Source organism: Anser cygnoides, chromosome 3, assembly GCF_040182565.1.
Source record: "Anser cygnoides isolate HZ-2024a breed goose chromosome 3, Taihu_goose_T2T_genome, whole genome shotgun sequence".
In the NCBI taxonomy this organism is placed as follows: Eukaryota; Metazoa; Chordata; class Aves; order Anseriformes; family Anatidae; genus Anser; species Anser cygnoides.
Window position 1 is genome coordinate 4,923,803 of NC_089875.1, and position 27,882 is coordinate 4,951,684.

Consider the following 27,882-nt stretch of genomic DNA (forward strand, 5'->3'; position numbering starts at 1 on the left):
TGCATACCTGAAAGCTACCCCCTGTTAGCAACTGTAATAGGGGACTAAAACACTTTCCAATATGCTCTCTTGAGCACTGCTTTTTGTTTTGTTTGTTTTAAGGATGAGGACAGAAATCTTGTAATATGAGTTTCTGCCTGTGGCTGAGATTTTTGTTTTGTTTCTGTTTTTGGTCATTGTTTTAAGTGTGAAAAGTACTGAGAGGCTTAACTGATTGTGAAAGTTTATAAATAGCAGATTACCCACACATCTGATTTGGCATTTGGTGTTAATTGTATGACTTCTTATTTAGTCTGCTGAAGATATAGGTGAAGATGAAAACCCAATCAAAGAAATCACAGATAAGATTATCGACCTTGTCAGTAAGCGTGATGGAAACAACACGCTAATTGCTGCAGTCGCAGAAGTCAGAGTACAACGGCGACCAGTTAAAAACAAAACAGGTAAGCTTCCCCCGTCTCCAAGAGCTCATACGCTCTTCATGACTAGAATAGCCTTTCAAAGCAGGTGAAGCTTTTCTTACTTCTGAGATCTGTAGCAACTCTGAGTTTCTCTGCCTGTTGGTCCTGTTAAGTGGGAACAAGGAGGTTTTGCACCAGGATCTTACTACTTTAAATAACATTTAAAAAAAAAAAAAGTTCTGCAAATGCTCTAGAACAGTGGCTTAACCCCTTAAAAGGTCTACAGCCCTCTCCATGGAGAAACAAGGAGGAAGAAAGGAACTGAAGTCTAGCTGGCTCCGAAAGTTCCCATGTATTGACCCAGTGATGACACTGTCCTGAAGTGATGAATTAAATGTCAAGGTCAAAAGCATCCAACTAGTTCCCCTATAGCACCAGGCAGGCAAGGGCATCTTACGGCCAGCCACAAATGGAGAAGTGACTTCAGTAGGAGCATAACCAATTGACCCCCAGGCCAGCAGAGCCATGGCAGGGCAGTGCAGCAGTGCCTGCAATGACCGTCTCTGGGGATGAGAGGAGGACTTTTTCCATGAGGGCTGTCAGCGAGTACTCAGAATACTAAACTCACTTTAAACACCCTGTATTCTAAAAGAGCTGAGGTTATCCTTACATTACTGTCTGGACTCCAGTGTATAAATAAGGCTTAAGAACTGAGATTTCTCTTCTTTGTGAAAAGCCTTGACTGGAACACTTTGTTTGCAGCAGGGTTAACTGGTCTCGTATCTCTTCCAGATTTCTTGGTGCCATTACTGAGCTCAGTCTTAACAGTAGCCTGGATCTGTTGCCTGGTAACTGTTTTTTATTGGTGCATTCGAAAACGCAGAAAGCAGAGCAGCCATACTCACACAGCATCTGATGACAACACTACCAACAATGTAAGGGAGCAGCTGAACCAGATAAAAAACCCCATCGAGAAACACGGAGCAAATACTGTCCCAATTAAAGACTATGAAAACAAAAACTCTAAAATCGCCAAAATAAGGACGCACAATTCAGAAGTGGAGGAAGATGACATGGACAAACACCAGCAGAAGGCCCGATTTGCCAAGCAGCCAGCATACACTTTGGTAGACAGAGATGAAAAGCCACCCAACAGCACACCTACAAAACACCCAAACTGGACAAATAAACAAGACAACAGAGACTTGGAAAGTGCACAAAGTTTAAATAGAATGGAGTACATTGTATAGCAGACAGTTGGGTGCTGCCATGCAGGGCCTTTAAATATCATTATAAAGGCACTCAAGAGCTTGTAGTTCTTAAACTGTTGTGTAATATTTGAGTCTAAGGCTATTATTTACTTAGAATCCCTGTGTTAATTTAAGTTTTGACAAGCTGGCTTACACTGGCAATGATAGTTGCTGTGGTTGGCTGGAATACCAAGTGCTGCATTTCACATCTATGCAAAACTAGTCAAAAGTGCCCTAATGTAAATTCAGCTGTAGCTGATACATCATGGAAATGTTTCATAAGGTATTACATAGCCTTATTACTCTTCCTTAGTGTTAACTTTTTTTTCTGCCAGATGTCCCAATTTATACAGTTTCTTTAGAATAATACATTTTATTTATATTTATTGAATCTGAGTTTTTTGTATATTGGTTTTATGGTGACGTACAACTAGTTCTGTATTTGAAAGTGCCTTTGCAGCTCGGAACCACAGCAACTATCAAAAATAAGTTTATTATTTATTTTTTTATTGTATTTTTGTTGGGGGTGGGGTGGGGGGAACTTGTCAGCAGTTGCTGGTAAATGAAGAATTTAAAGAGGAAAATGTGTCAAAAATAGAAGTTTGTATAGATATGTAAATAATTCTTTTTTATTAATCACTGTGTATATTTGATTTATTAACTTAATAATCAAGAGCCTTAAAATATCATTCCTTTTTTATTTATATGTATGTGTTTAGAGTTGAAGGTTTTTGATAGCATTGTTAAGCTTGTGGCTTCTTTATTTTGAATTTATTTTCTTGTTACATGTTGCCTATATGCCAAAACTAAGGTGTTCTAAAATAGTTTATTTTTAATAGGATGGGCTTTCACGCCTTGATGCTGGTTTTTGTACAATGTCAAACGTTTGAAACACCTTCCATAGTATCACTTTAAGACTATTTGTAATTACTGACTGAGGCAGTTTAGATAATTAGACTAGAAAAATTTTTTTTGCTGCTTTAGACTTGAAAACGAGTGACAGGCAGATAATCTGCTAAGAAGCAGTTTAAGGGAACAAAACTGAGCTATTACTTTATGTAGATGAAATGTGAGTGGTTGCATGTAATTAAAATATCAAATTAGCGCGTGAAGTTGGAAACACAGCAATCTTATTTTGTAAATTCTGATTATTTTTTTCACCACGAATATGTATTACTGAACCACTTGTAGATTTGACTTTTTTTGTAATCTACTGCATTTAGGGAGTATTCTAATAAGCTAGTTGTTGAATACTTGAACAGTAGAATGTCCAGTAAGATCACTGTGTAGGTTTGCCATAGATTACACTGCCCGCCTTAACAAGTGAGGAAATCAAAGTGCTATTACAATGTTTAAGATCAAAAGGCTTATAAACATAGTAATCTCAGTGGTTAACCACTGAGATCATGAAGATACCTTGTATTGTGATATTAGTGTTATATGAAAATGCATCTTTGATGTGTTGTTCCTGGCAATAAATCTTGAAAAGTAATATTTATTAAATTTTTTGTATGAAAACATAAATCAGCGTGGAGATTATTGAGCTTTGGAGGCACTCCTGACTAGTCAGTTGTGCAAAAACAGTGGCAAGTGTTGGTCTGTGTTTCTAAGACCTGCCACTGGTTTTGGTGAAGTCAGGTTTCTTGCTAGATGATTACGTGTTTCTGGCTGGCTTTAAATCAAATTGAAGGGGTTTGAAAGCAACTTGTCCCTTGTTCTCAGTGTCTTTTGCCTAATGTACCTCCATGTACTTTTGAGAGAATGATGATGTGACTGGGATTGTGCAACTATTTACTTGGCATGGGCCAATGAGCTACCACCAGATAGTAACCAAATCTAAGTAGCTAGGCAAGGTACAAACTGCTGACCTGGATGGGAAAGGATCCATAGATTATGATGATTCCTAGTGGGCAAAAAGTGCTTTGAGAAGCATAAACTAAACTCTTAAAACATTCTAAAATGGCTTAATGTTTAACTAATGCAGTCCCTCCCACTTTAGAGGGACTGGGTGTGGAAGTATGGGCCAGTTGTATGATAGCCTGCTCTTTATTTTAGCACGCTTTCCTGATGAAGCTGCAACTTTGCCTTGTTAAAGCTGAAGGAGAAAATTGACAGTATGTAACAAGCTTACCTGGAAAATAATATAAAATAGAGTTGGGTTCCTCCTTGTATTTAAACCACTCCACTGCAAGACCCAGGCCTTTTCTTCCATATTTGTTTGTAGTAAATAGATACTATAAGATTGCTGTAATATGAACACTTGAAAATAATCTGAGTGCAAGACATATTGTTCTGTACTGTTCTTACAGCCATCTTAAAAAAAAAAATTGTTAAAAATCTCTTTAGTGTTACTTTTTATTTCAAGCCCACTTTAAAATGAGATTTCTAACTTGTTACTACACTACCTTGAAAGGGGTACTGCTCTTACTCTTCACAATTGCATGCCACATAACTTTAGTGGAGAATCATCAGTTTACTGCTGAACAGGAAGTCAACAAGATTAGCTTCATCTGACCACTTCAATAATACTTAATCAAACAAATCCCACAACTATTTTTTTCCCTTTGTTCCCAGACTTCTACAATCTGCAATAAAGCAAACGAGTCATGTCTAAAAAAGCCACTTACAGATAATAGAGTCTTCCAGCCAGCTTTGAAGCACAAAGTGAGGCTATTAACTGAACGGATTTTTGTACTAGAACGCTGTATTAGCCATCTTCCTCTACAAGCCCACTGTTCACAGAGATGGTGCTTTCAATGATGCAGAAACCAACTACTGTTTCTGAATGACTGAAGCATTTACACCTGAAGTTGTAGGAATAAACCCTTCTATTAGGCAAAAGAAGAAAACAACTAGGAATTCTTCTAGTCTCAGGGAATATGTTTGTGACAGGTTACTTCAAAACATGCAGAGTCAAATTCTAATTAGACTTAATCAGCTAATACAGTGACAAAGCTGTTCAGAGCTCCAAAGACTCTGTGTAGAGCAAAAGCTGGGTTCTTCAAACTCCAAAATGTTTTTAAAATTTTGAGCACAGTATTAATTAATTAATTAATTAATTTCCAGCCCTTCCAGGGGTCACCATACTGACCATGCAAAGGTTTTGTGATTGCACTGTTTCTCCATACACAACCTATTTTTCCTATATAACTAATTTCATTGCTATATCATAGTGTTATAAAACTAGAGCAGTACAAATTGTACAGGGAGAGAGAAGAGTGAGGGAATTCTGTTAAAATTCTATAAAGATATTTTAAAATTATATCCTCGTATCTCAGTGCTAGCTTCAAAATTTACACTGGTGAATTTACAAAAAAACAGTCTTCCAAAACCCAGAACCACCACCAAATTGGGGGTTGGTATATGAAGTGTTTTACGTTGTGATAAAAATAAATAGAAACATGGAAGTTTACGGCTTTCCCATTAGAATATCAAGGCACATGTATTTTTGTGGAAACCGTACTTTGCCAGTTCACAGTTTACTACTCTGGGAAGATACATTCTGTTTAGTCAGGAGAAGTTTCCTGCTGTTAGTTTGTGTTAATTCTTTGGATCCTTATCCATCTAAGAACGAAAAATGTGTGCTTCCTGAGCTGCCATTTAAATATAAGAACCTTAAAAATAAATTACTCCTCTTTGCACCCTCAGCTTTGCTGTAGCTAGAGCTAATTGAACCTGTCAAATCTGGGTTTGGTTCAACATGAGCTGAATGCAGCCACATCAAAGTCGCTGCACCTCCGCACGGAAAGGGCCCATCTTACATAGAGGTGACTAGCGAAAAGGTGCTGACCATGCATGCTACGTCAGCCTCAACTCCAACATATTCATGTCACTGGGGGAAAGATAGCCTTGGGAACAGCTATTTCTGCATTGTTAATACAAGCAAATGACAGCGAGACAGCTCTTGTACATTTAAAGCCTAGCAAGTGAAGCCTGGCTCAGGGCCTAAATATGAGCCTAGCAATCCTCAAACTGTTTCACGAGGAAACTATTTCTCTCTCCACAGTAACACCACTTGTTCTTGCACCGAGACACCTGCACAGCAAGAGTTAATATTGTTACTCGGCTCTCTGTCGAGCTAGAAAATATACAAGGTTGTGCTCTCTGTTGCTCCTTGAAGACTGCATGATTCAGCGTCTCATCGGCTATCCCCGGTGTGGCTGCTCCAGCCATCCTGCTTAAAGCAGCCTCGCCTCCTCCTCTGTTCAGAGGCCGTGGAACGCTAAGTCCCCCGGAACAAGTCACAAGGCACAGACAATTCTTCTATTAGTGTTTGCAAAGAAGATGAGAAGTTGTGACAAGGGAAGTACCAAATCCAGCCTTTTCCTCCCCAGAAGATGGAAGTGATTGCATAAGCTCCCCCTCCCCTTCTAAAAGAAGCAAGATACTAACAGTTGCTTGATATTTAAGAATTTTTCAACTTCCTCTTTAACAGTATTGGCACTAGTGGTCATCACAATTACTGTTTACCAGTGCCGACACAGTTTGTTTTTAAAGATCAGCTATTGTTCCCAAAACGGGAGGAAAAATAAACAAAAAACAGTGCAATAGCTGTGCAAGGATTAACTCCAACTTTTGGGGGTGGAGGAGGAAAGAGGTTCTGAGAGGTCTGTTGGCCACCGAGGTTCAGCAGATGGCTTACCTAGCAGTGGGGCAGCAGTGGAGTGCTGTGGTATCAGACAGGGCGTCAGACCGGAGTTCCAGCCCAGATCTCCCAGTGAGCGCCTTCTCTGTGATGTGCAAATTGTCTCAACCAGTTTCTCTACAGGGTGGAGAAATAAACTTCTATTCTTTTCATTCTAGCACTATGAGATCATATTAATATTAAAAAGGGGCATGCCCATCTCTAGAATTATAGCTCTAGATGCTTTTCTTTAAAGATCTGATGCATAATCAAAAAGACAATTATTCTGGCAGCAAATAAAGCAGTTATGGAGCTAGATTACCAATTCCTACTACTGAGGTAGCAACCAAAGTGGCTGTCTCAGCTATACTACAGGATCTAACTGACAAAATGGAAAAAAATCAGTGAAAATTCTCATTCACAAACAGTGCACTGTCAGCTCCCACAGGAGCCAACTCCCAGCTCTAGAATAATTGCAATGTATAGTAAAGGAGGCAGGATGGTGGAGGTTAATTGCCTGGACAATTTCTGGGTTATAGCTGGAATGCCCTGGGACACTACATCATTTTAACAACTATTTTACAATTTCTTAGCATAAGCCACTATCAAAACAAACAAACAGAAAGTCCCAATCTAAAAACGTCACCTTATTGCCACTGCGGAAGGGATAAGGTCACGTGCTACCAGGATCCAAAGTATCTGGAATAAAAGAGTGAACAAGGAGGGAGACCTGTTCAAAGACAGTTGAACAAGTTGATGAAAGAATTTGCAGCACGAGTTCCTTACCCAACGTGCTTTACCTTGTAGAAATTGCTTACTCTCAGTGCTGCCCCAACTGTCAAAATAAGCATATTCATATCCCTCCCAGGTTCAGCTGCAGAATGCTTTGATATCCCTTTGATGAAAGGCTCGATGTGCTGCTCTTCCCCATCCCCATCTTCTCATTCACACAGATTTTTGGATGCTAGTTGATGCTTATTAGAGAAGAAAAAAAGCAGAAAGCAAAGTGAGGAGTGCCTTTTATTACAGCTAATTTCTGAGGCCAACCCACACTTCCCACTGCTGGCTCAAAGACTCTTGATACTATTAACTCTGTTTGCTCAAGCTTGCATTGGAGTGTTTTAATACAATACAATAGGAGATGTTTTATGAGGTACTGATATAAGCAAGGAGATAACTATTTATATCACGAACAACCTGGGATATTCTAATTACATTTTACTTTATTCTTATTTCAACTAGTTTTCAATGCAAACAAAAAATATCCTCCATTTTTTTCCTTAAAAAAATAATTATCCATTCAAAAACCAATGAGATAATGATACAAAAATATCAATTAAAACTCAAAGAATGTGACACACATGCGGAGTTGTGAGAGGGAAGGAAGTTCACACTGCCAAAATAAATGCCTCAGGGAGAATAACTAACACCTCACTTGGACAAAAGTTTTTGTAGCAATGAAAAGTTTGGGTTCTTAAAATTTTCCTTTTTTGTTAGAAACAGGTGTTGTTGGCATTATTCAAGTTAAGTGTAACATCGAAGTGCAGCTATGCAGCGGTAACAACATGCTAGCGTATGTTGCAGACCTTAGCATGCAGAACTACAATTTGACAGTATCAGAACCAGCACAAAGTTTATTACTCGGAATAACTCTAGTGATAGTTACCATTTTCCTACAGATCAGCACTGGGCAAGGGAGATTTTACATCAGCTTCTTCCTTTTAATAAATAAATAAAAGGCTGGTGTAGCTTTTGATGTGTGTTTAAATAAAAAAGTTCACTAAACAAATATTTTAACTATCTCAATGTAACAAATAATGCAAATGATAGTCTGCACACATTAGAAAGTGCTTGGCTAGGAAAGGATTGTTTCACTATCAGCAACTAGCACAGACCAAACTAACCAGATGAGTCAAAAAAAAACAAAAACCACCACTGGCTGTTTTGGAAAATACATTTATCTCTTTTTAAAGACAAATAGATAAATTTGTATCTTTCAGTGTGAAACATCCATTGAGAGCTTTAGCCAGTCAGTTCCTCAGATCTACACATATTTCAGAGGAGTTCAAAGAAGCTCCGAAAATGAGAAAACAAACGTAACGCACAACAACCTCCCTCCCATCCCCCCCCCAAAAAAATTGTTTCTGCGCTTCAGTGGAAGTTTCAGAATGTAATACAGCCTTAAATATTTAAAACTTTTAATAGAAGGGTATGCTAATGCTGCTCTGAAGCAAATTTGTAATAGCAAGCCTGGGCCAAGACTTGCAAACTGCTAATTTTACATTGCTCGGTCTCACTTTCCAGCTTTTTTTTTTCCTTTTGTTCCTAAGCCTGACTTGGAAATCAGGTTTGCAATTCCAGAGGATGTCAGACCACACACCTGTCAGTGATCTGGATGCAGGTGGATTGTAGATAAAGAAAAAAAAAAAAAAAGACAGGAGAAGAACCTTGGGGTTAAAGCAGAAAGATAACAGAGGCATATGGTGACAACACAGTTCAATTATCACAGAGTCACATAAAATACCCATAAGGCTTACAAACAGGAAAGTTTTATAGTAGTGCTGCCATATGGAGAAAAAGAAATAATAATTTTGACCAGCAACACCATCTATAGTCCAGAAACAACGAGTTCAAAGCTTTTTCCCTAAATAACTGCATTTCTGAAAGGATCCAAGAGACAACTTTTCAAAGTAATTAAGCTCAAAATACACATATAGAAAGCAGTGGGTCTTTCAAAAGAGCCTAGGATCCTAACAAGCCAGTAATTACAATTGATGCAACCATGCACTTTTGAAAAGTCCACTTGTACAATCTGTAGGCTCTAACCCTCTAAACAATCCAGCCCTACATTTCTTATTGTTACAATATCACTGTTTGAAAAGGAAAATGTTTTCGTGCTATCAGTAAGGTTACGTAAAACAGCATTGTAAGTACCATAACAAAATATCCTAAATGCAAAATCAAATGCTCTCAGCTACATAAAAGATAATGATTTTGTCTACCCAAGCTCCCTATAAACATATGATGACATCCATTTGTAAGGCTGCATATGCTGCTCAGTTACAATTAAAACTAATTTGTAATTATAAGGCTGAACTAATAATAATAGCAATGGTATTCTATAATACAAACTATATGTGGTAGAGCTCTCTTTTCTAAGACTGGAATTAAATTCTTTTGGAGAGCAGAGGGGTAAGAGGAATAGAAGCTTCAAAATCCAAAACTGTTAGGAGTACTAATTTGGGGCATACTTGCTCAAGTCTGTCAGCAATTGTCACAGGAACAATCGGTGTGTTTGCCAATTTGGAAAAGCAAGCATTAATCTTTTTGCTAAGCAGAATAAAATGAAAAGGAGTAACTGAAGTAATTTCGTGAGCTCAACATGTGTCTGTTCTCACATAATCATCTAAACCTCTCCTGTAGGTTTCTGTTACAACCAAGAACATCATGGAAAATTCAAAGGGATCCAGGTGAAAAGCAAGGTAGAAATAACGGAATTGCGTATGAATAACTATAATATATGCTTGTATTATTTTTATTAATTATGCACTGTAAGGACTTAAAGAAACCGTACAGAAAACATACACTTTAATATAAAGTATCAAATGACTGTTTCACTTATTTTATTTTTTTTAAAATTAATTAAATTTCCTTACACCTTTTTTACATCCTTTAAAAAAGTGCTTTTTACTCCCTTACTAGCAAAGTATCTTGAGCCCGTAGAAAAGACAAGAGTAAACATACCTCAGGCTATTCTTCTTCCAAACCCAGGTTCATTTGGAGACTTCACTGCACTTGTCACTAGGAAGACCTTTTTGCAGAGCGTGAAGATTGGTAATCATTAGCAACCTTACTGCAAAGCATTAAGAGAAACATCATGCAAACAGGCTGAAAGACAAAAGAGAAAATGTCTTCTAGCAGACATGCAGAATCTTTTTCGTTTACAGCAAAAGCAGATTTTCTTTTTATAGCAGAAAAGATGCTGTTCAACTGACAGTGTTTTGCTGTCAACTGCTGAGTTGCTAACTCTCTAACGTGTACTACATACCAACTCTAACGCTTACAGATGTGAATCTTCCTACTAAACTAAATAAAGCTACTCACAACAGTTTAAGTGTATATCTGTAAGAAATCTGCAAAATTTGCTTCATATAAAACGTCTGTGCTCACATTGATTTTGAGAGAATGATCAAAAGGAAATTGCTTGTAATTTTATTTTAACCATTTAAAAATACAAACATGAAAGAAGAAGTTACAGTTCCTTAGCACATTAGCATACAACTTACAAAAGCATTATTAAAAAACACAGTACGATTAAAAATTACCTGTATCTTAAAATAAAAAATAACTCAGATCGCTAACACCTGAAAAGCACAGACTGTTGTCCTTGCACACAAAGAAGGCTTGATTGTGAAATCTGAGTGCATAAAGAAGTGTATGCATGTTTATGTATGAACTTTCCCCAACAGCAATGTTTGCAAATCCAGGTGACTATACACATAAAAATAATCTTCATTTTTCCAAATAGTGAATGCATGATCACTCGTATCCACAGCTCACCTTAGAAATATACATTCCTGTCAAAACTGCCCAAGCACAAACTATAGTTATTTGGAAAGCCCAATGAAAAGTGGCCCTTAAATTATCAGAAATATTAAAATCTGGTTAAAGATTTATTTGAAATAACCTCAATTTGCCTTACTGTTGTAAAGATCACATGAATAAACCACAAACTTCCTAATGCAGAAAAAGGATTAATTTTTACTAAAATAAACCATGTGTTTAGAAACATCAAAAAAATGGATAACTGCAGCTGTTAACAGATTACAAAAGTGATTTTAACTTTTTCTGTCATCAGCTGTCACGACTTTTTAATAGTACCAAAACATGCAGAGATCTGAAATTCTGCTTAGTAAATATTTTATAGGAGATTTTTCCTTTTATAAATATTACATCTGATTTGTACAGTATTTATGGGTCAAAAGACATAACAGAATTATCTAATTACAGTGCCAAATAGCTATGATGTTTAGTTAACTAATTTTTCTTTAAAAGTTTATCTAATTTGGATTTAAAGATTATTTTTCATTATTTTGAATTGCTTCCTACTTTTTATATACGCTTTCCAAACACAAATCTGGCTGTCCATCCATGCCATCGAGGTAATATTTCAGGCTTTATGACTTCTTAAGCCTTCGTAGTTTTAACTTCCTGAGACCATCTTCACCCTCTTTTTTCCTTTTTTGGGTAGGCTTCTCCAAAGGCACACGCTGCAGTTCTAAACAAGATGACGAAGGCATGGCAGGTAATTCTTTGGTGGTTGTGCCTTGCTCATTTTGGTTTGTCTGCACTACGTTGTGCCCCACAGAAGGAGGCTGGGAGAGGTTTTTTCCCAAAGTAAGTGACTCTTCATCAGACACAGTCTTTGTTAAGTCTTGTTTAGAAAACACCCTGGAATTAAGTGGGGTCTTCTCCTCCAACAGACCTAAACAACCATCATTGCACTTACTCATTTCAGTATTGCTAGGAATTAAAGTAGCCTCTTCAGAGGATGCTTTTTTGAAATGGTCTAACTTTTCTTCTGAACCACAACTCCCTTGTTGAGCCTGTGTTTTGGTCACTTTTTGATTTTGTTTTGGATCTAGCAGTGCTGACTCATAGCTGCAAGGAGGGTTCTTGCTTTGAAGCCTTGACTTCAACCGCTCCACAGAGTGAGGTTTTCGCTGGCTGCTAGTATCCTCTGGCTGTCTCTGCTTAACATTATTTTCCATCTCTAAAATAGGAAGCTCCAAGTTGCTCTCAGCTGTATTTATGCAATCCTTTAGTTGTCCTGTACTCCTACATTTCACTTCAGGTTGAGGACTGGTGGAAGTTTGACAGTCATTCTTTCTGTTCTCTGTCTGTAAGTCCACTGAGCCAAGATCCACTTTCTTGGAGTCCTTGCTGGTTTGGGGTTTGCTCATGCTACTTTTCCTTTTCTTTGTCCTTTTCACACTGCAATATAAAGGGATTTTGTTTTTAATAAAAAGGAATCTCTACTGCCTCAATTTGCCCTTCTTACAAACTCTGAAAGACCACTAGGGCAACCCTCTTTCTGAACATGGAAAAAATCCCTCTATATCATCTTGACAAGCAGCAATGTTTGTCTAGTGTGGATAATATCAAGAGTTATCCATCTGATTTTCCACTGCACTAGGGGAACCCTACTTATTAATGACTAAGCCACGAAGGAGTTCACATTCTATTCCAAGAGGCAGAACTGGATTCATTACAAATGTTAAAGGTCAACTCTGCATAAGTATATTGAATTCCTTCCCAAACTGGCTAGATAAAATAGTATTTCATAAGTGCCCAAATGATTTCAAACCATTCCCATATATTCGTATGCGTAATGTATATCTAAAGAATAGAGGGGGGCAAGGGGGAGAGGCAGTGTGTGCATCTGTGTGAGTTTCTAATCTCTAGTTTAGAAACGCTCCTCTGGAATTTTTCCCAGGACATTTCAAAGCATTGCTTTAAAGTTAACCACTACTCATCTAATATCAAGCCTGCTCATCTGGGAAGGACTTAGGTAACGCACACAGATGATATTCTGAAAGGAATTATACATGAAAAGTGAATCACAAGGGACACGATGGAGTGTCAGTATGTAAACACTCCTCAGCAGTGTTACTTCCAAATCTACACTTCACATAGGCTGTGAGATGAACTTTATGCACAAGTACTGAAGCCGCCTTTGTAAGATTTCAAGTCTAAAGATATTGCTATAGATCCTCCGATGCTGGGGCTGCTTTCTGTTGGTCTGCTGACACCAAGCAGTTCCCCACTTGACATATTTAACTTTATGGAAAGGGAGCTCTTACAAAATAGGTAGAGCTGGCATACCTCCAAATCTAATCTCCCTTCTAAAGACATCACAGATGAGACAACACAGGTTAAAATAAAAGTTGACAGGGGTCACAGCGATTCCTTGATTCCACAGTTGATGTAGTGAACATTTGGAACTACTGGCAGTTTGTACAAGTACCAATGGCATCCTGGTACAGCAGAGGACCAGCAAAACATTCAGCTGACCCACACGCCCTCCCCATCCACTACACCACATGTACATGGCACTCTTCAGCTGTGTCCAAAGATCCAGACTAATATTGTGGCATGCTGCAGACTCTCAAAACGAACAAAAAATATATTTGCAAGTGTTTTTCACCAGATTCAAACATCACTTATTTATTTTGGCTCAGAGCTGCTTTCAAGAAAAAAAACACCCTGTTTTGGTTCTGCCGCATGCTATGTGAGATATCTACGTGGGTTGTAATAGCTTTTTTCATGCTGTACAAAATAACAAAGATAATTTTATGTGCTTATTCAGACTAGAGGAGTAGTCTCTTAATAATCTCAAATAATATTTTACAGAGGAGTTCATACTATTTGACATTTTATTCCATAGGCTAGACTCTCTTTACCCAAATTTTATCAGATTATAAACGTAACAGCTTAGAAACAACAGTGACATACATTTCTTTCAAGATGTCTTGCTTTATCTGCTCGTTCAGGCTAATCTTAAGCTTTCTGTTCTCCGCAGATTCAGTAAAATATTCAGATATCCCACTGGAAACTTCTTCTTTCTGCTCCAAAAGAAAACACAGGTTTAAAACATGACACATCAAGCTATGATTATTCAACATTAAGCTCCATTTCTAATACTAAGACTTACAGATGTTCTTTATTATTTTGATCCAAGCAGTCTAAGAGAAATGGCTAAGTACAGAATTATTTTTAATCTTTTAATATTTGGGAGTCTAGTCAGTTCACTCCCTTTTCAGACTCCCAGCGAACATATTTCATATGCTAAAATATACCGCAAACAAACAAGACTGCAATGTAAAGGATGTAGCTTTCCAAACCATCTGAGGAAACTGTTGGCAAATATTTGACATCTTTGTGGCTCAAACTGTGACAAATGCCAGGAATCTCTGTTGCAGACAGGAGCATGTTTGTCAGTTTTTTTTCTGAAGAGACTGACTGGCGCAGTGGTCTATACTCTTATTCTCAGAAGAATTCCCATAATTTTCCATACTTACAGAAAATATACAGAGTATTACTTGCTCATTTAAGAAGGCAAGGGTTAAAACTTTTAATACTAACATTCAAACGCTCACAGCTTGTAGTGGTTGGCTACTACAGGACAACAGGGGAATTCTTTCTGGTCTCAGCTAACAGCAGTACCATAGTTTTATATAATATGAGATTGAGGCGAGAGGGAGGGAAGGAAAATGCTCTCTCTTCAAGCTGTGAGCATTTCCTTTCACAATGAAACAATCTCAATGAGGGAAGGGCCATTTGCTGACTTCACTATTAACAACCGCATACTTCAAAAAAGTATCATCTCTAAGGCTAGGGAGAGGAGGAAAAGAAACGTGGCAAAGTCAAGAAGAGAAGAGGCTTTGTATATCTCCTTTTCTTTGATAACATTTCTTCATCAGCCTGAATAATGCAACTTCTGACTGGGGCTCATCAAACATAGGGAGTGCTTATTTATGCCATCCCAATCCACACTGTGAACCTAGCGCAGTGGAGCCAGGCGGTATGAAAGAACTGAAGCACAGAGGGACAGCAGAGGCACGAGGCCAAAGCATGCACATGACTGCTGCCTGGAACACCGCTCAGGAACCTGTCACTTACACAGGATTAAGCCCTGCCCATTTTATTTTATTTAAGTTTTATAGAAGAAAGGGGTAAATCCCACCTCTACTCCAGAAGAGTAAGTCAGTGCAATCAGCTTCCTGTTTTGTAAGCAGAAAGAGGGTAATCAGGCAAAGAAAAAGGGCCATTTTGACTGTTTAAAAAACTACAGCTATTTTGAGCCTTCATTTCAGAGGCAAATTGTGCAAATCTTTTTGTGTGTATTAACAGACGCATGAAGTTCTGTGCACTAATGCTGCAACACGTGTGTTTACAGTAGGCACAAAACATATGGGACATACTTGCACTGTGATTTCAACCTCAAAAGCGAAGCCTAACTAGTTTAATCTGAAGGATAAATTGCTGCTTCTATTCTTGCTAGAGACATGGATGCCCCTCATTTCACTTAAAACACCTTTGTATTTTGTAAACTATTAAGAAAGGGAATATTGAGATACTAATGAGCTTTGTTAATTTTAGAAGGCACAGACTCTAAAGTCTGTAGAAACTATTCTGATTTCCAGTAACATTACTGCTCAGGCTGAAGGATCTTGCACAATAATTCTGTACCACAGCAGTCGGAGAGCACTCTTACTTAGCCGGAGAAGTACATGCAGAAGCATTTGAACTTCCCTCGTTGTGATTTATGGTAACTGGGAAAGCTAATTACATTACATCTGCTTCAGTCCTCAGCTGAAAACCTCAGGGAGGCAGGCTGTGATAGGATCACCAGTCCACGGAGATGATTCTTCTAGATGTGGTAAACAATGGGTGGAAAGCAGCACTTTGTACAAAATCCCATCTGCTGACGCAGAGAGGAGGGTTGTGGACAGTTCCCGTCCACACATCCTTACTACTGCAGGTAGGCAGTAACTCAGTTCTAACTTGGATCTCCATATGAGCAGGGAATGGTCATTGCCTGGAATGTGCAGTCATTGCAGTGTGTGATGAGCAGACCCCGGAGAGGGGCAAAGACAACAAAGCCAATTCGCTTCTGAGCTGAGTCAGAGTGGATGTTAATGGACCAGAGTTGAAGGGCGAACACATTCCCTTACTACACTATCATCAAGCTTTTATTTTGTTTTCCAATAATTTATCGCATAATGTAGTGACAGAAAAGGGTTAAGGCATTAAAAAATAAAAAATCAAAATGATTTACATGTGAAACACTTCTGAACATGCCCTCTAAGTACAGTAGATTTTCCCCTTGGAACCACACCCTGTAAGTGCTGTATTTTGAGAGCTGAACAATTAACATAAGGCATATGAGTCAGTCTTTGAAAGACTCTGTGGGAACCAGAGAGCCTTTTGCTATTAGGAGTGATGTAAACTCCCTAAGGCTGGAGTAAGTCCACAATAGAAGGCAAAGAGAGTCATAAATAACAACAATGGGCACTCCATATACTACTAAGACACTCAGCCATTACTGGTGATACTTCCTTTATTTTCTTTATTAGACTTAATAATTTTAGTTAATTAAAAAAAAATAAAAAACCCTGTCTGTTTTGGGAATACGATTTATTTCCTATGGGAACTCCAGAACTTGTTAAAGAAAGAAAAAAAAGCTAATCTGCTCTCATCCTGTCTAGTAATCCCAAATTCCTTTTAGGCAGTGAAATAATTAAAGAAAAATATTCCAGGCATAAAAAGGAGGACAGCAGAAGCAGACATCATATAAACAATGACACCATGACAGAGAAAAACGTCAAAGCGCCGCCAGACTTGTGACTTGACTCTGAAAGGGCTGCAGGGAGTGGGATTGCTGCGAACAAATTAAAACCACATTTCTTGGCAAATTGTTAAAGACAGACATATTTACATTTGTATAGAGACTGGGTGGGCACAAAAGATTAAAATGCTTCTTTAGCCCTTGAACTGCCAAGTTCTATTAGAAATCTGTGCTCTTAAAATCCTAGGGTAAGCTCACTCTTTTTTGTCACTAAAACTCAGCAAAGAAGGGCCTGCAGAAATGAAGCTTACAAAGACTTCCTATCCTACCTGTTCATAATATTGACCTCACAAAACCTGCTCTGAAGATCCTTATCCAAAGGGATGCCTGGAAAAAAGAATTCTCTACTAAGACCTCTCTACTAAGACCTGCACAGAAATATGACTGCTAGGCACAGGATATACTCACTTTAAAGCTTATCAAATTGAAAATCCATTCTTTTACTATCTACGCTGTAACTCAAAATCAAAAAGAAACCCTCAGAAACATCAAAAAGTGGGGTGACTACCATCTGCAGCTCTCTCCAGGACAGTCCAGTCTAGCAGTAAACACCTGCAAAATAACTATTTATGGATGTGCACTTGTCAAGAATCCTCACAACTCACTATCCTGAAGAAGAATAAAAGGTTTGGCCTTTTCACAAGTCAGCCTGGCAATACTGCTCATACAAATATTTTTTCAGTCAAGGGTTTAGGATGTTGGGCTGAAAGAAAAATTTTCAAATTGAACAATGCCACCCCCTTTCCCTCCTCTGGTTGGGATTCATATTTTCCAGTTATCTCCTACTACACTAAAGGTAACAGTGGCACATGCTTGTGTACCAATCAAGTAACACTATGGGATAATTACATTTCATGTCTGGTTAAAAGAAGCAAACCACATTGTTCCCGAGCTGCACTTATCAATGTGGCTCAACTTGCTCATCAAACAAACTTAATAGAAAACATCAACGGGTCAAATAAATCATATTTAGTATCAAAGCGCCATATAGCCATCCCCACTGAGGCCTCATACAGCACATGCAGTGAGACAGGACCTAATGTCAGGCTGAATATAATAATGCTAATGAAGCAAGGGTATAAAATATTATCCAGTCACACATAATTGAATAAAATTAAAATCAGTAAAAGAAATCAAACAGAAATGCTTATTCTTGGGAGCTTTATGTGAGCTTGCATTTGCATGATATTTCTTAATGTCACTTGAGTAGCATCATGAGCTCAATCATATAGGCTAACCTTTAGGTTGCTAAATGGTTATAACAGATGACCATCAGATCAGAGAGGTCATACAGGACTCCCTGCACTCTGGTAAATAGAAAGGGGCTACTTAAGCAGGTGGGGAGGCTTGTCAGTGAAGAATGAACAGGTACTATAATCCGATAGAAAACAGATGAGGGCAGGACTTTGGGTCTAGTCTTGTGCCCTATCCTGCATGAAGAAAAATCTTCCCATTACATCTCATTTCATGACTCCTGCATGACAGATTTTTCAGTGTTTCCAACGTAGCAACTGATCTGTCCTACAGATGCTACTTATGAACTCCTACCCCACTGTAAAATATTCAGTCATTTCCCAAGTACAGACAGGGATAGCATTCTCAACTTGAAATACTGTTCCTTGATTGGACTTGCAGAATATTGCTCTACATTTTAAAACGGGCTGTCCTGTTCTATATGTCAGAAAGGTGCAGGAAAAAACAGCAAGGATAACTTTCCACACTGTACATGGGAGTACTTATTCCCCATCTGAAGCAGGTACTTTTAAGGAATGCTGATGGCTTTGAAATACATTCTTTTGAAAAAGTTGAAACTAGAGAAAATGGTATCTCTCCAGTGTGTAACCTACTAGTAGCATAGCACAGAAAGCAAAATCTAATGCCCAGATCAGCCGTCTGTATTACCTACTGCCAACATTCATTTTGATTCCAGTCTGCGGGTTCTCAACTACAAAGCTTTTGCTCATCAGGAGTCCCTGTGGTCTGCAATGTTTAGTCCAAGATTTGGCCCAATTTCCAAAGGACAAGGTATGAACCCGACTTTCTCACTTGATACATCACTCCTGGCAATTCCCCACACTCCAAAGGTGTGGTTTAGAGCAAGTGTCATCTATGAGGAAAATTCCTTCTTGCTATTCAAGTAGTCTTTTTTTTTTTGGGGGGGGGGGGGGGGGGGGGGGGGGGGGGCGGGGCGGAGGGTAAATGATATTTTAGGTATAGCAGAAATCCCGAACTGTTCTGAATTTAGGAAATTCTGAGTTATCTAGGTTTTCATTTGAACATTTGCTGGATAACAGAAAATAATAGAAAAATTCCTGCAATAAAAAAAAAATAAATAAAAATAAGCTGCAAATGGCATAAAAAACCTGTGATACTATATTAAAAAAATCAAAGTTACAGGGGCGGCTGTTTAAAACTTGACACATGTGTAATACAGGTAGCAAGAACATTCATAATGCTTTTTCTAAAGGCATGGAAGGTGCTCCCGAAACAAATGATTTATTTACATACTCAGAAGCACGTGATACACTCTGTGTGTATTTGCTTGAAGGCAAAAAGTGTTAAAATTAATGTTAAGTAATTGAGCTATTAATCATTCTGATTTTATACACTGATGGTAGAAGACTCAGATTCTATCTTCAGAGAGAATGTCCACTGATAAGAAGGAGGAAAAGACAATAGCTTTTCAAAGAAAATAACCTCTTGTAAGGACACTAAAGAAAAATTTAAAGCTTTTTTTTTTTTTTTTTTAAGAAAAACAATGTTTTAAAAACATGCATCTTAAGCCAACCTTTGCAATCAATTTTAAGGTTTCTGCCTCTACTAGTTATGAAAAAGAACACATGCATAACATGTTTTATACTTTAAAGACCTTTTTAATAAAATAAGACAACAGCAATTTTATATGGAGCTCAAACCCATCCCTCAACATACAAAACTATGAGAGAAGGAATCTACTGGTAATCATCACATGAGTATTTAGAAAAGTAAGGCTCTTTACAAAAAAAAAATCTACAGAGAATACACCTTTTTTCAAACAACTGTTCTCTTTATACAATTAAAATAGCATTTAAGAACTGTAGGAGATCTTGGAAAGAATCACATATTCTTGATCTTGTTGGCTATATACAAGCAAAATATGTAACATATGCAGAACCACACAGCCTAGGGAAGAATTACTGTTCAACAATTTAGCCGATGTTTTAGCATGGTTTCCAGACCAAAACACTCAGTCCGCCCAAGCCCCCAAGATTTCTGAGCTCACACCGTGGTTTGGTCCTTCCAAATAATTTCTAAACCTACAGGTCAATCTCATGCAAATACGACAGACTTACCAAGGCCTCAAAGCCAGTCAGCTGTTACATGTTTAAAGAAAAGTGAAAACCAGGAAACAACTTTCCTTTTTTAATGTTTTAAACCCTTATAAATGTCTCCACAGAGGGAAGTTCGGTTGTTGCAGCAGACCAGAGCAGGGACTGGGGTCATTCTGGTGGATGGGGCATAGGAAATATGCCAGGAAATCAGTGGTATGACAGTAAAAGCTGATGACTGGCAGAAGGCAAAAGCTGACTGAGAATAAATACCAAATAAAGCTACTTTGTCAAGTTCCTGCAATGACAGAACAACCTGTTAAGATTTCTGGTAGGGATTAATGCTGCAATATGAGGAAATAAAAACATAAAATGCATTCTGTATCAAGACATCCATTTCCAAACTCAGTCAGGTTATAGCCACTACTGCAACAAAACAGAAACTTGTACACAATATATGCAAAATATGTGCAAAAACGCACATCAGAAATGCCTGCGTGATGCTTGGGTGTGAATGACCCAACTGATCTGTACAATTCCATGAGCCTTACCATCATATGTTTCAGCTTACGTTTCAGCCAAGCTATAAAATTCCTATTAGCTCTAATAGTTTTCTGTCAGAAGTTGAGGAACAAATTGCTCTTTAAAACAACAAGAACAATCAGACATATTCTTTGCACAGCAGGAATACAGAGAATTATTATCTAAAGCTAAAGTCAGTTAGATTTTATTCAGTACTAGTCATCAAAATCTCATAGATGCACAGCGACCAAATAAAACCTTTAGCTCACTGTAGCTTTAAACATTATCAGCTTTCCACCCTGCACCTTTGTTGGAGGCGCCCATCCTCTCAAAGTTTGCCAGGAGCAAAGAACATAATTCAGTGAAAAGTCTAGAATCTCAGCTCAAACCCGCATTAACCACCAGGATAAACTGGGACAGCAAGAGCACGAGGGGAGAGCAGAATGAGGGAGGTGAAAGGATGATGACAGATGATAATATCTTAAATAACCACAAGGCTTTGACAAATGAGCTCTTGTGAACACTGTTAAGTAGTTACATTTAAATCAACTAGATTACTCTTATAAGAAGCAACTACTAAAATCAGTAAAAGATTACTCAATTTGTTCCTCCTTTTTGAAGATTGCTTCATATGGAAATCATTTTATATGCTTAATCATTTATGCTCAAGTTATAGGACCCTCTGTACTACTACTATCCTTCATCTGTATTTTGCACTGAGGTACATAATGTTCTAATGAAGAGGTATTAAATTTGCTTACTGGCATTAAGACAATTCAAGTATCATTTTTTATTTAATTTCTTATATACATTCAAATTCTGCCTCCTTTTCAGATAAATAATGCTCCTGAACAAAGATTTTTAAGTCAGTTCCTTGTAGCAGTATCTTGGCCTTTTTCCAGAGATCTTATTCAACTCAGCAGCACGCATGAACACTGTAATTGCTCTTTTCAGCAAAAGTACTTTGCATTTATCGACAGATGATTTTCATTTACAGTCCCAACGCCCTTTACTCATCTCTGTGAGGGTTTTCTGAAATTCTCCAAAGTCTTCTCTACTCTTAACTAATTGAAACAACTGTGTCATATTTCATTTCATCATTTGTCCACTTTTCTGGAATATTAAACAGCTGACAGCTATTATATTTTCGCCATGCAGAAAATAAATCAGTCAGTTTGTAAGCTACACGAAGAAACCAAGACAAGCTCAGACAAATCTCACTGAGGCAACCTCCAGCACTGCCACCCTCATGTATCCTCCCTTCCCTTTTGCAGGAGCTTCCTGCCCCCACAGCAGGGCTGGCAGAAGGGAGCGCGCACACGCACACCCAGCTGCTCCTGCTCCCAGTTCACAGCGTTAGCTTAAAACCCAGCAAAGTTTGGTTTGCATGAATCCCTAGGACTGATACGTGGCAAGATGAGGTGCAAGCACACAGACCTTTTGGCAAACTCTGTTATAGGAGTGGTAATCTCCAAGGAGAAAAGGCAGACAGACGGGGAAAAGGGAATATTTTCAAACTGCCGTAGCTTTCTTCTTTATGACCGAGTAAAAAATGTTAGTATCATTACTTTGTGATGTAAATTCTCTGAGAGAACAGTCTTAAGATTCAAGATGATTTAAAGCTACACTGACATTGAAAGGGAAGTCTCATCCTTGTCCAACACATGGTCCCACCAAGCCTCTGCATCAACAGCAGCATTTGTGCAGCCACATGGTGAGAGCCTGGCCACCAAAGCTATCCAGTTGAAAGCTAACAATGAAAAAAAAACCAAAAAAAAAACTTGTTTCCAGAGGAATCAGTGAACTACTACAGCTCCCCACACATGCCAATACTGACAGATGCTAAAGACAAGAACGCAGGGCTCAGCGAAAGGAAGAGAAAGCAGGAGGGACTGCGTGTTTCAGCATCAGCTCAAGCTGAATATGAAGGATGAGAATAAAAAAAGTAACAAAATCTGGAAGTGTCAAAAGTGGAAAATCAGAGAAAAGCAAATCTTTAGCTGTTCCATTATGTGGTATGCAGATATTGTTTGTTAGTTTGCATTTTCCCTTCTCTGCCATTTAAAAGAAGCAAATGCCCTTCATACAACTAACAAACTACAGTGTAATGTTATTTTCCTCTATATACATTTCCTCTAATAACTAAATAAAAGTTATGTTATATGAAAACAAATGAAAACTAGATTTTATGAAATTTAAAACAGGATAATGAAACTGAAGAACACAGCAAGTATTACAACAAAGGTTAATATTACATGCATTTTGGATGTTACTTGCAAACAAAGGTAGCTATCAGCTGCTACCTAAAGGGGTGATCCTGCTCTCTTCTTTGTCTCACTTTTTGTGTTGCCATCAGCAACTCTGTGGTTATAGGACGAATTGGTTCAGTAAACTGATGTGATGGAAAACTAATCCTCCATTTAAAAAAAAAAAGCACAGAGACTTTGCAAATATGTATTCTGCTAGATTAACTCAAGGAACTAATTCATCCTCTACTAAAGAATCATTTGGTTGGTCCACTTTAACCAGAAAGGAAAGGGATATGTAGCTGGAACTGGAGGGAATATGGACTGACTTGTTAGTCGTAACCCATCGTTACAGCAGTTTAACTCTGATATTACAGATACACACACAGTTTCATGCCAAGGTTAGCACTTTATACACCGCAATTTGCACAACTGTATTTCACAGCATTTCCTTCTTCCCCTACTTAATCTGATATCACTTAACAATAAAAGTATCTTTAAAGTATTTAAGATAGATTCCACATAAAATCTTCTACTAGAGATTGCAGATTGCTCCTGCCTGAAAAAATGGGTTTCCTTTTCATTCTATGTTCCAACAGTCACACTGTTGCAGCAGTGCATACTCTGATAGTAAGTTTCATGTTAATTACAGCTAACAATACATGTTTTCATGCAAGGACCAGAAGCCTCTTCCCAGCATAATCAAAATCCACGCAAATTATGTCACCTGCAGTCTCATAATACTAGTTTTAATAAAAGAAAATTCTGTAATGTGCATAAAGTATGTCACAATGACAATTCATATAATCAGACATGCATGAAGATGATGAAATGGGTTGTTTTTATTTCACTCTTGAAGATTTAAAAAGCACAGGGCATACCTTTAGCATTTTTCTTTTCCTACTGTACCTATTTTTTGGTTTTATTTTGTTTTGTTTTTAAGAGGAATATTCTGGAAAACAGTTTTAATTTTTCTATACTTTTCTCTGCAACTTAACAAGGCTCAGTGGAAACCTTGAGATCTTTTTAATCAAACCAGGATCTCCTACTATCCACTTTATTTTCTGATTTCATACGTATAATAATTTCAAATTTCCGTCATTAGCTTAACCTCCTTCATGCCTTCCCTACAACTGCTTCCTCTCATAGATTCCAGTATAAAGCTGATGTGGTGGTTATCAATGAATACTCCATTGTTAGCACATTTTTAAATGCTCACAAGCCTCCAATAAGTCTTCCACACATTTCCATTTCCACTGTTTCTTCAGATAACCTATTTCCAATTTTCCATTTTAGCTCTCTACATAATAATCATGAAAATGTCGTCATTTTTACAGAGATGACTAATCTCTCTAGAGCTCTTTTATTTCCCTGGGTTTCCTCTTTTGCCATGTTCCCAAAGCTGTCTTCTTTTTCAAGATAAAACTATTCAAGATTACAAACACAGTTTTGCAAAACAGGAAACAATGGCTTTATGTTTATACTTCGCATTAATCAGCCCGGCTATTCTTCCATGTTTTCCTTAAGACCTCCAATTTGCTTATGTATTTTCAATAACTTGCTCTGTTTCTTTAAACAAGATATCCCTTCTTCCAAAATGGTAACTACTGCCTGCAGCCTGTTTCTTAGATATGACCGCAGGCACACCCATTTCTAAACAGATTTTAGAAAATAGAAAATTAAATATCAATAGATTTTCTTCATTTTATTTCAACTGTACTCCTTAGAAGTGCTCTCATATCTTCAATTAATTTAAACTGCTTTAGCTAATTTGACAGAGACTGCCTAAGCCACCTTTTCCTTGGTCTTACAGGATGCATCGCAGAAGGCTTCAAATTGCTTTTCTCAGCAATTGATGCTAAGGTTTGTGCTTGCAAATATCTCAAAAGCAATCTAATTATGAACTTTCCCAAGACGTAGGATATAAGAATTTAATTTTTTATCTGGCTACAACTCCTGGCACTCTTGATTTAATCACTCTCTATTCCAGGAGAAACAAAATATCTTAAAAGACGGTGAAAAGCTGAAGATAGATGAAAAAAGAGTTGCAATAAGTGAAAGAAATACATATCAGGCTGACATAAAATTGGTTCAAAGTAATTGGAAAGGAAGGCATTGAGCCTGAATTGTCTTGACAGAGCTCAGGAAAGAATGTTTGACCCAAACCATAAAACTGCATAAAAGTAGTTTTAAAACAAAAACGAAAATTGTTAAGCCTTGACTAAGTCAATCGCAATGACAATAAGCAACACTGAAATGTGACAAAGTCTCCATTAACACAGAGTCAACTGCTTTTATAAAACACAGATAGACCCTCAAACCAAGGGTGTAAGCTGATTAAACAATTAAAAGAACTCGAATACAACATTATGAAATGATTCAAACCCAAACAACATACAGAGGAAAACAAAACATATGCCTCATTTTTAGCCCATGACAGAATACACTGGAGTCTATCAACAGAAAGGTCTTCTGGGTGGTCTTTCGCAGTCTGCTTTGGAGTTCAAGCACACTCAGGGCTAAATTGCATAGGGAAAAGCACACACACAGTGCAGATCCTTAGTCTTTGCTTCTGGAGTAACAATAACCTGAAATTATCCCTCAGTGGCAACCAAACACCCTCCCAGTTTGGCAAAGCACTGAACTATAGTCTAGGACAAACCTGGTATTAACATGCTGTAGAAGTATTGGGTCAACAAAAAAGTCTGCAGTGGGTCCTTTAAGTTAGTATGGCAAGAGTTAAGACGATTCTCAGAAACATTTGCTGGGGGTGTGTTCCCTTTTTGTTAGTTCTTCAAATCAGCGATAATGGCTTAGGGATAGCTTTATCTTATTCTCTCCTACCAACCCACCACACTGACCGTGCCAGCCAGCTCTGTGTGCACCTCTTGTATCTGTAAGTAAAGCAAACTCCCAAGGCTTTATTATTGTTTAGGGTACGATCCCACAGAGATTTTTGTTTGTTCTTTCATTGTTGTTTTTAAACACAAAAATGTTTAAAATCCCTTTTTAAACAACTAGGAGTTTCCATAGATCAGATGGAATCTTCAAATAGTCAAGCTGAAGTCCATATTGTTTTATTTTTCATTTACCTTCTTACTACACAGTCATGTGAAATAAACTAAAAAAAAAAACTTTAATCTGTTATTTTATGGAAAGAAAAACAAAACAAAATACACATACTAAGGGAGAGAACTTGATATCTTGTCAGAGCTACTTAAACAAGAAAGAAATAATGATTTCTTACTCAAAATGCTAAGACAGGATTTTCTACTTAAAGCATCTAAATAGTTTTTCAAGATGATACCGAGAAAGTAATAACTTTCCAAAACAGCAAAATACTTCTAAAGTTATATTTTTTTCTGTGAAAGAGAAAAACATTTCCTTGATCCTTCATCTTTTAATGATATTTACCAGTTATGTACAAGATTATTTACAAGATAATATGCATTTAGTATAACAAATACAAATCTGCTTGATATGAAAAAAATACTAAGTACAATGTTTAGAGGTTTTTTGTTTGTTTGTTTTTTAAGATGTCAAGTATATTTTAACATATCTAACAGCAACTAATAAAACATACATAGAGCTCAGCATGTAATGCTGACTTATTGTGAGCACAGAAGAAACTGCCTGCCATATAGCAGGCCATCTCGGTCAATGTGAACACTCCTGAGACAATCAGCAGTTAACTGCAGCATAAAATTCATAAGCCTTTGACCCTGACAAAGCCTTCAAGATGAAATATTTAAGCAGAATTGTTTATGGTATTTAACTACACACCAGTGCCTTTTTCTCCATAAATGCTTGGGGATTTTTTTTTTTTCCCAACAGGGCTAGCACTGATCCATTTGAGTTGTTTTGCAGAACAAGTGCTAAGAAAACATACAAGACAGCCACTGACATTAGAAACTGACCCATTATAATCTTGGAAAGTAAAGTATTACAAGGACAAAATACAAAGGAAAAAAGAGATCCGTAAAACAAGGTGCCTTATGCGACTCAGAAAATGCTGAGCTTCCAGAAATCCCCATTCTCGTCTGCTTCAGACAGTTACTTCAGAATGTCCTTTTGAATACTCTGGACCAATTGTTAATGGGAGATTTTGGTTCCAAGATAACATTCACAAATACGCAAATAATTACAACTACATATAAACATTCATCTTACCACTGTAAAACAAACCAGAAAAATTATAGAACAGTTTTGTACATACCAATGCACCCTCTTCACATGTCCAAGCACTTGGATTAAATTCAAGTTTACTGACACAAACTACAAATTTGTCTGGAAACACACGTAGCTCTGTGCAAAAAGAATTGAAAAGAAGATTGTAAAAATTAAACTCATATTCTGACATGTATGCATTTTATTTTTGTAAAGAAAAGATGGTGTAAATGGCGCACTAACTCAATTCATGCACAACACTGCTTGCTTACTTCTTTTCAGGATCACATCACTGATTTTTTTTTCTGCTTTTTATATCATTAAAAATAAAATAAAATCAATAAGTCAGTTTAGTTCCCAAGAGGACAGTCACAGCTGCAAATTAGTCCAACCACACCTCTGAACAACTATACTAGACAGAACCAAGAGAAAAAACACTTCACAATGATTTCTTTTGTGCTATTCTGGTGATTAGTCTTTTCATAGCAAAAGCTACAAATTGTGTTTGTAATACAGCACAACATATTCAATCAGTACTTGATATAAAAACTCAGCATAAGACCAAGTCTTTCCAACACTGACTACAGCGATTTTGAAGTCACTAAATAAATTAGTTAACCGTTAATGAATGACGTATTTTACTCAAGATCACATGGTTTGTTGTGAATACACCCAAGTTGCTAGTTACAGAGGATTGAAAATGGAAGGGTTCTCAGATTAGAACAGACCAAGCATAGCTTTATTCAGCCCCTAGAAATGCTATGCAAAGAGGAAAGCTGGATACTTTATTTGACATATCTGGTAATTTCCAGATTAACACCTTCATATTTTCACCTGAATTTTTTCTCCCTTTCTTTCTTAAGAGAATTACTAGATTTTAAAGTTTGCTGTACTTCAGAAACAAGTCACAACACCCTATTTTCTGGGACAGGAAGACACAGCATGCAGAAGGA

At 37.5% G+C, this 27,882-nt stretch overlaps 2 protein-coding genes across 11 annotated transcripts in view; one reads left to right on the forward strand and one right to left on the reverse strand.

Moving 5' to 3' along the window:
- JAG1 (jagged canonical Notch ligand 1) overlaps nt 1-3,990 on the forward strand; it is a 37,222-nt gene extending 33,232 nt beyond the window's left edge. For both annotated transcript variants that reach the window (XM_048060789.2, XM_013182093.3), the window contains exons 25-26: nt 293-443; nt 1,194-3,990. In XM_048060789.2, coding sequence (XP_047916746.1) covers nt 293-443; nt 1,194-1,651 — 609 coding nt within the window. In that variant the 3' untranslated portion in view covers nt 1,652-3,990. The remainder of the gene's footprint in view (nt 1-292; nt 444-1,193) is intronic.
- A 6,474-nt stretch (nt 3,991-10,464) lies between these two features.
- Nucleotides 10,465-27,882, reverse strand: part of SLX4IP (SLX4 interacting protein) — a 79,545-nt gene continuing 62,127 nt past the window's right edge. For 5 of the 9 annotated variants that reach the window (XM_066995377.1, XM_013182115.3, XM_066995375.1 and 2 more), the window contains 3 exons: nt 26,979-27,067; nt 13,791-13,900; nt 10,465-12,269 (listed from right to left, as the gene is read on the reverse strand). In XM_066995377.1, the coding sequence (XP_066851478.1) occupies nt 11,453-12,269; nt 13,791-13,900; nt 26,979-27,067 (1,016 nt within the window). In that variant the 3' untranslated portion in view covers nt 10,465-11,452. The remainder of the gene's footprint in view (nt 12,270-13,790; nt 13,901-26,978; nt 27,068-27,882) is intronic. The other 4 variants (XM_066995380.1, XM_066995378.1, XM_066995379.1 and 1 more) reach the window with 1 other exon arrangement.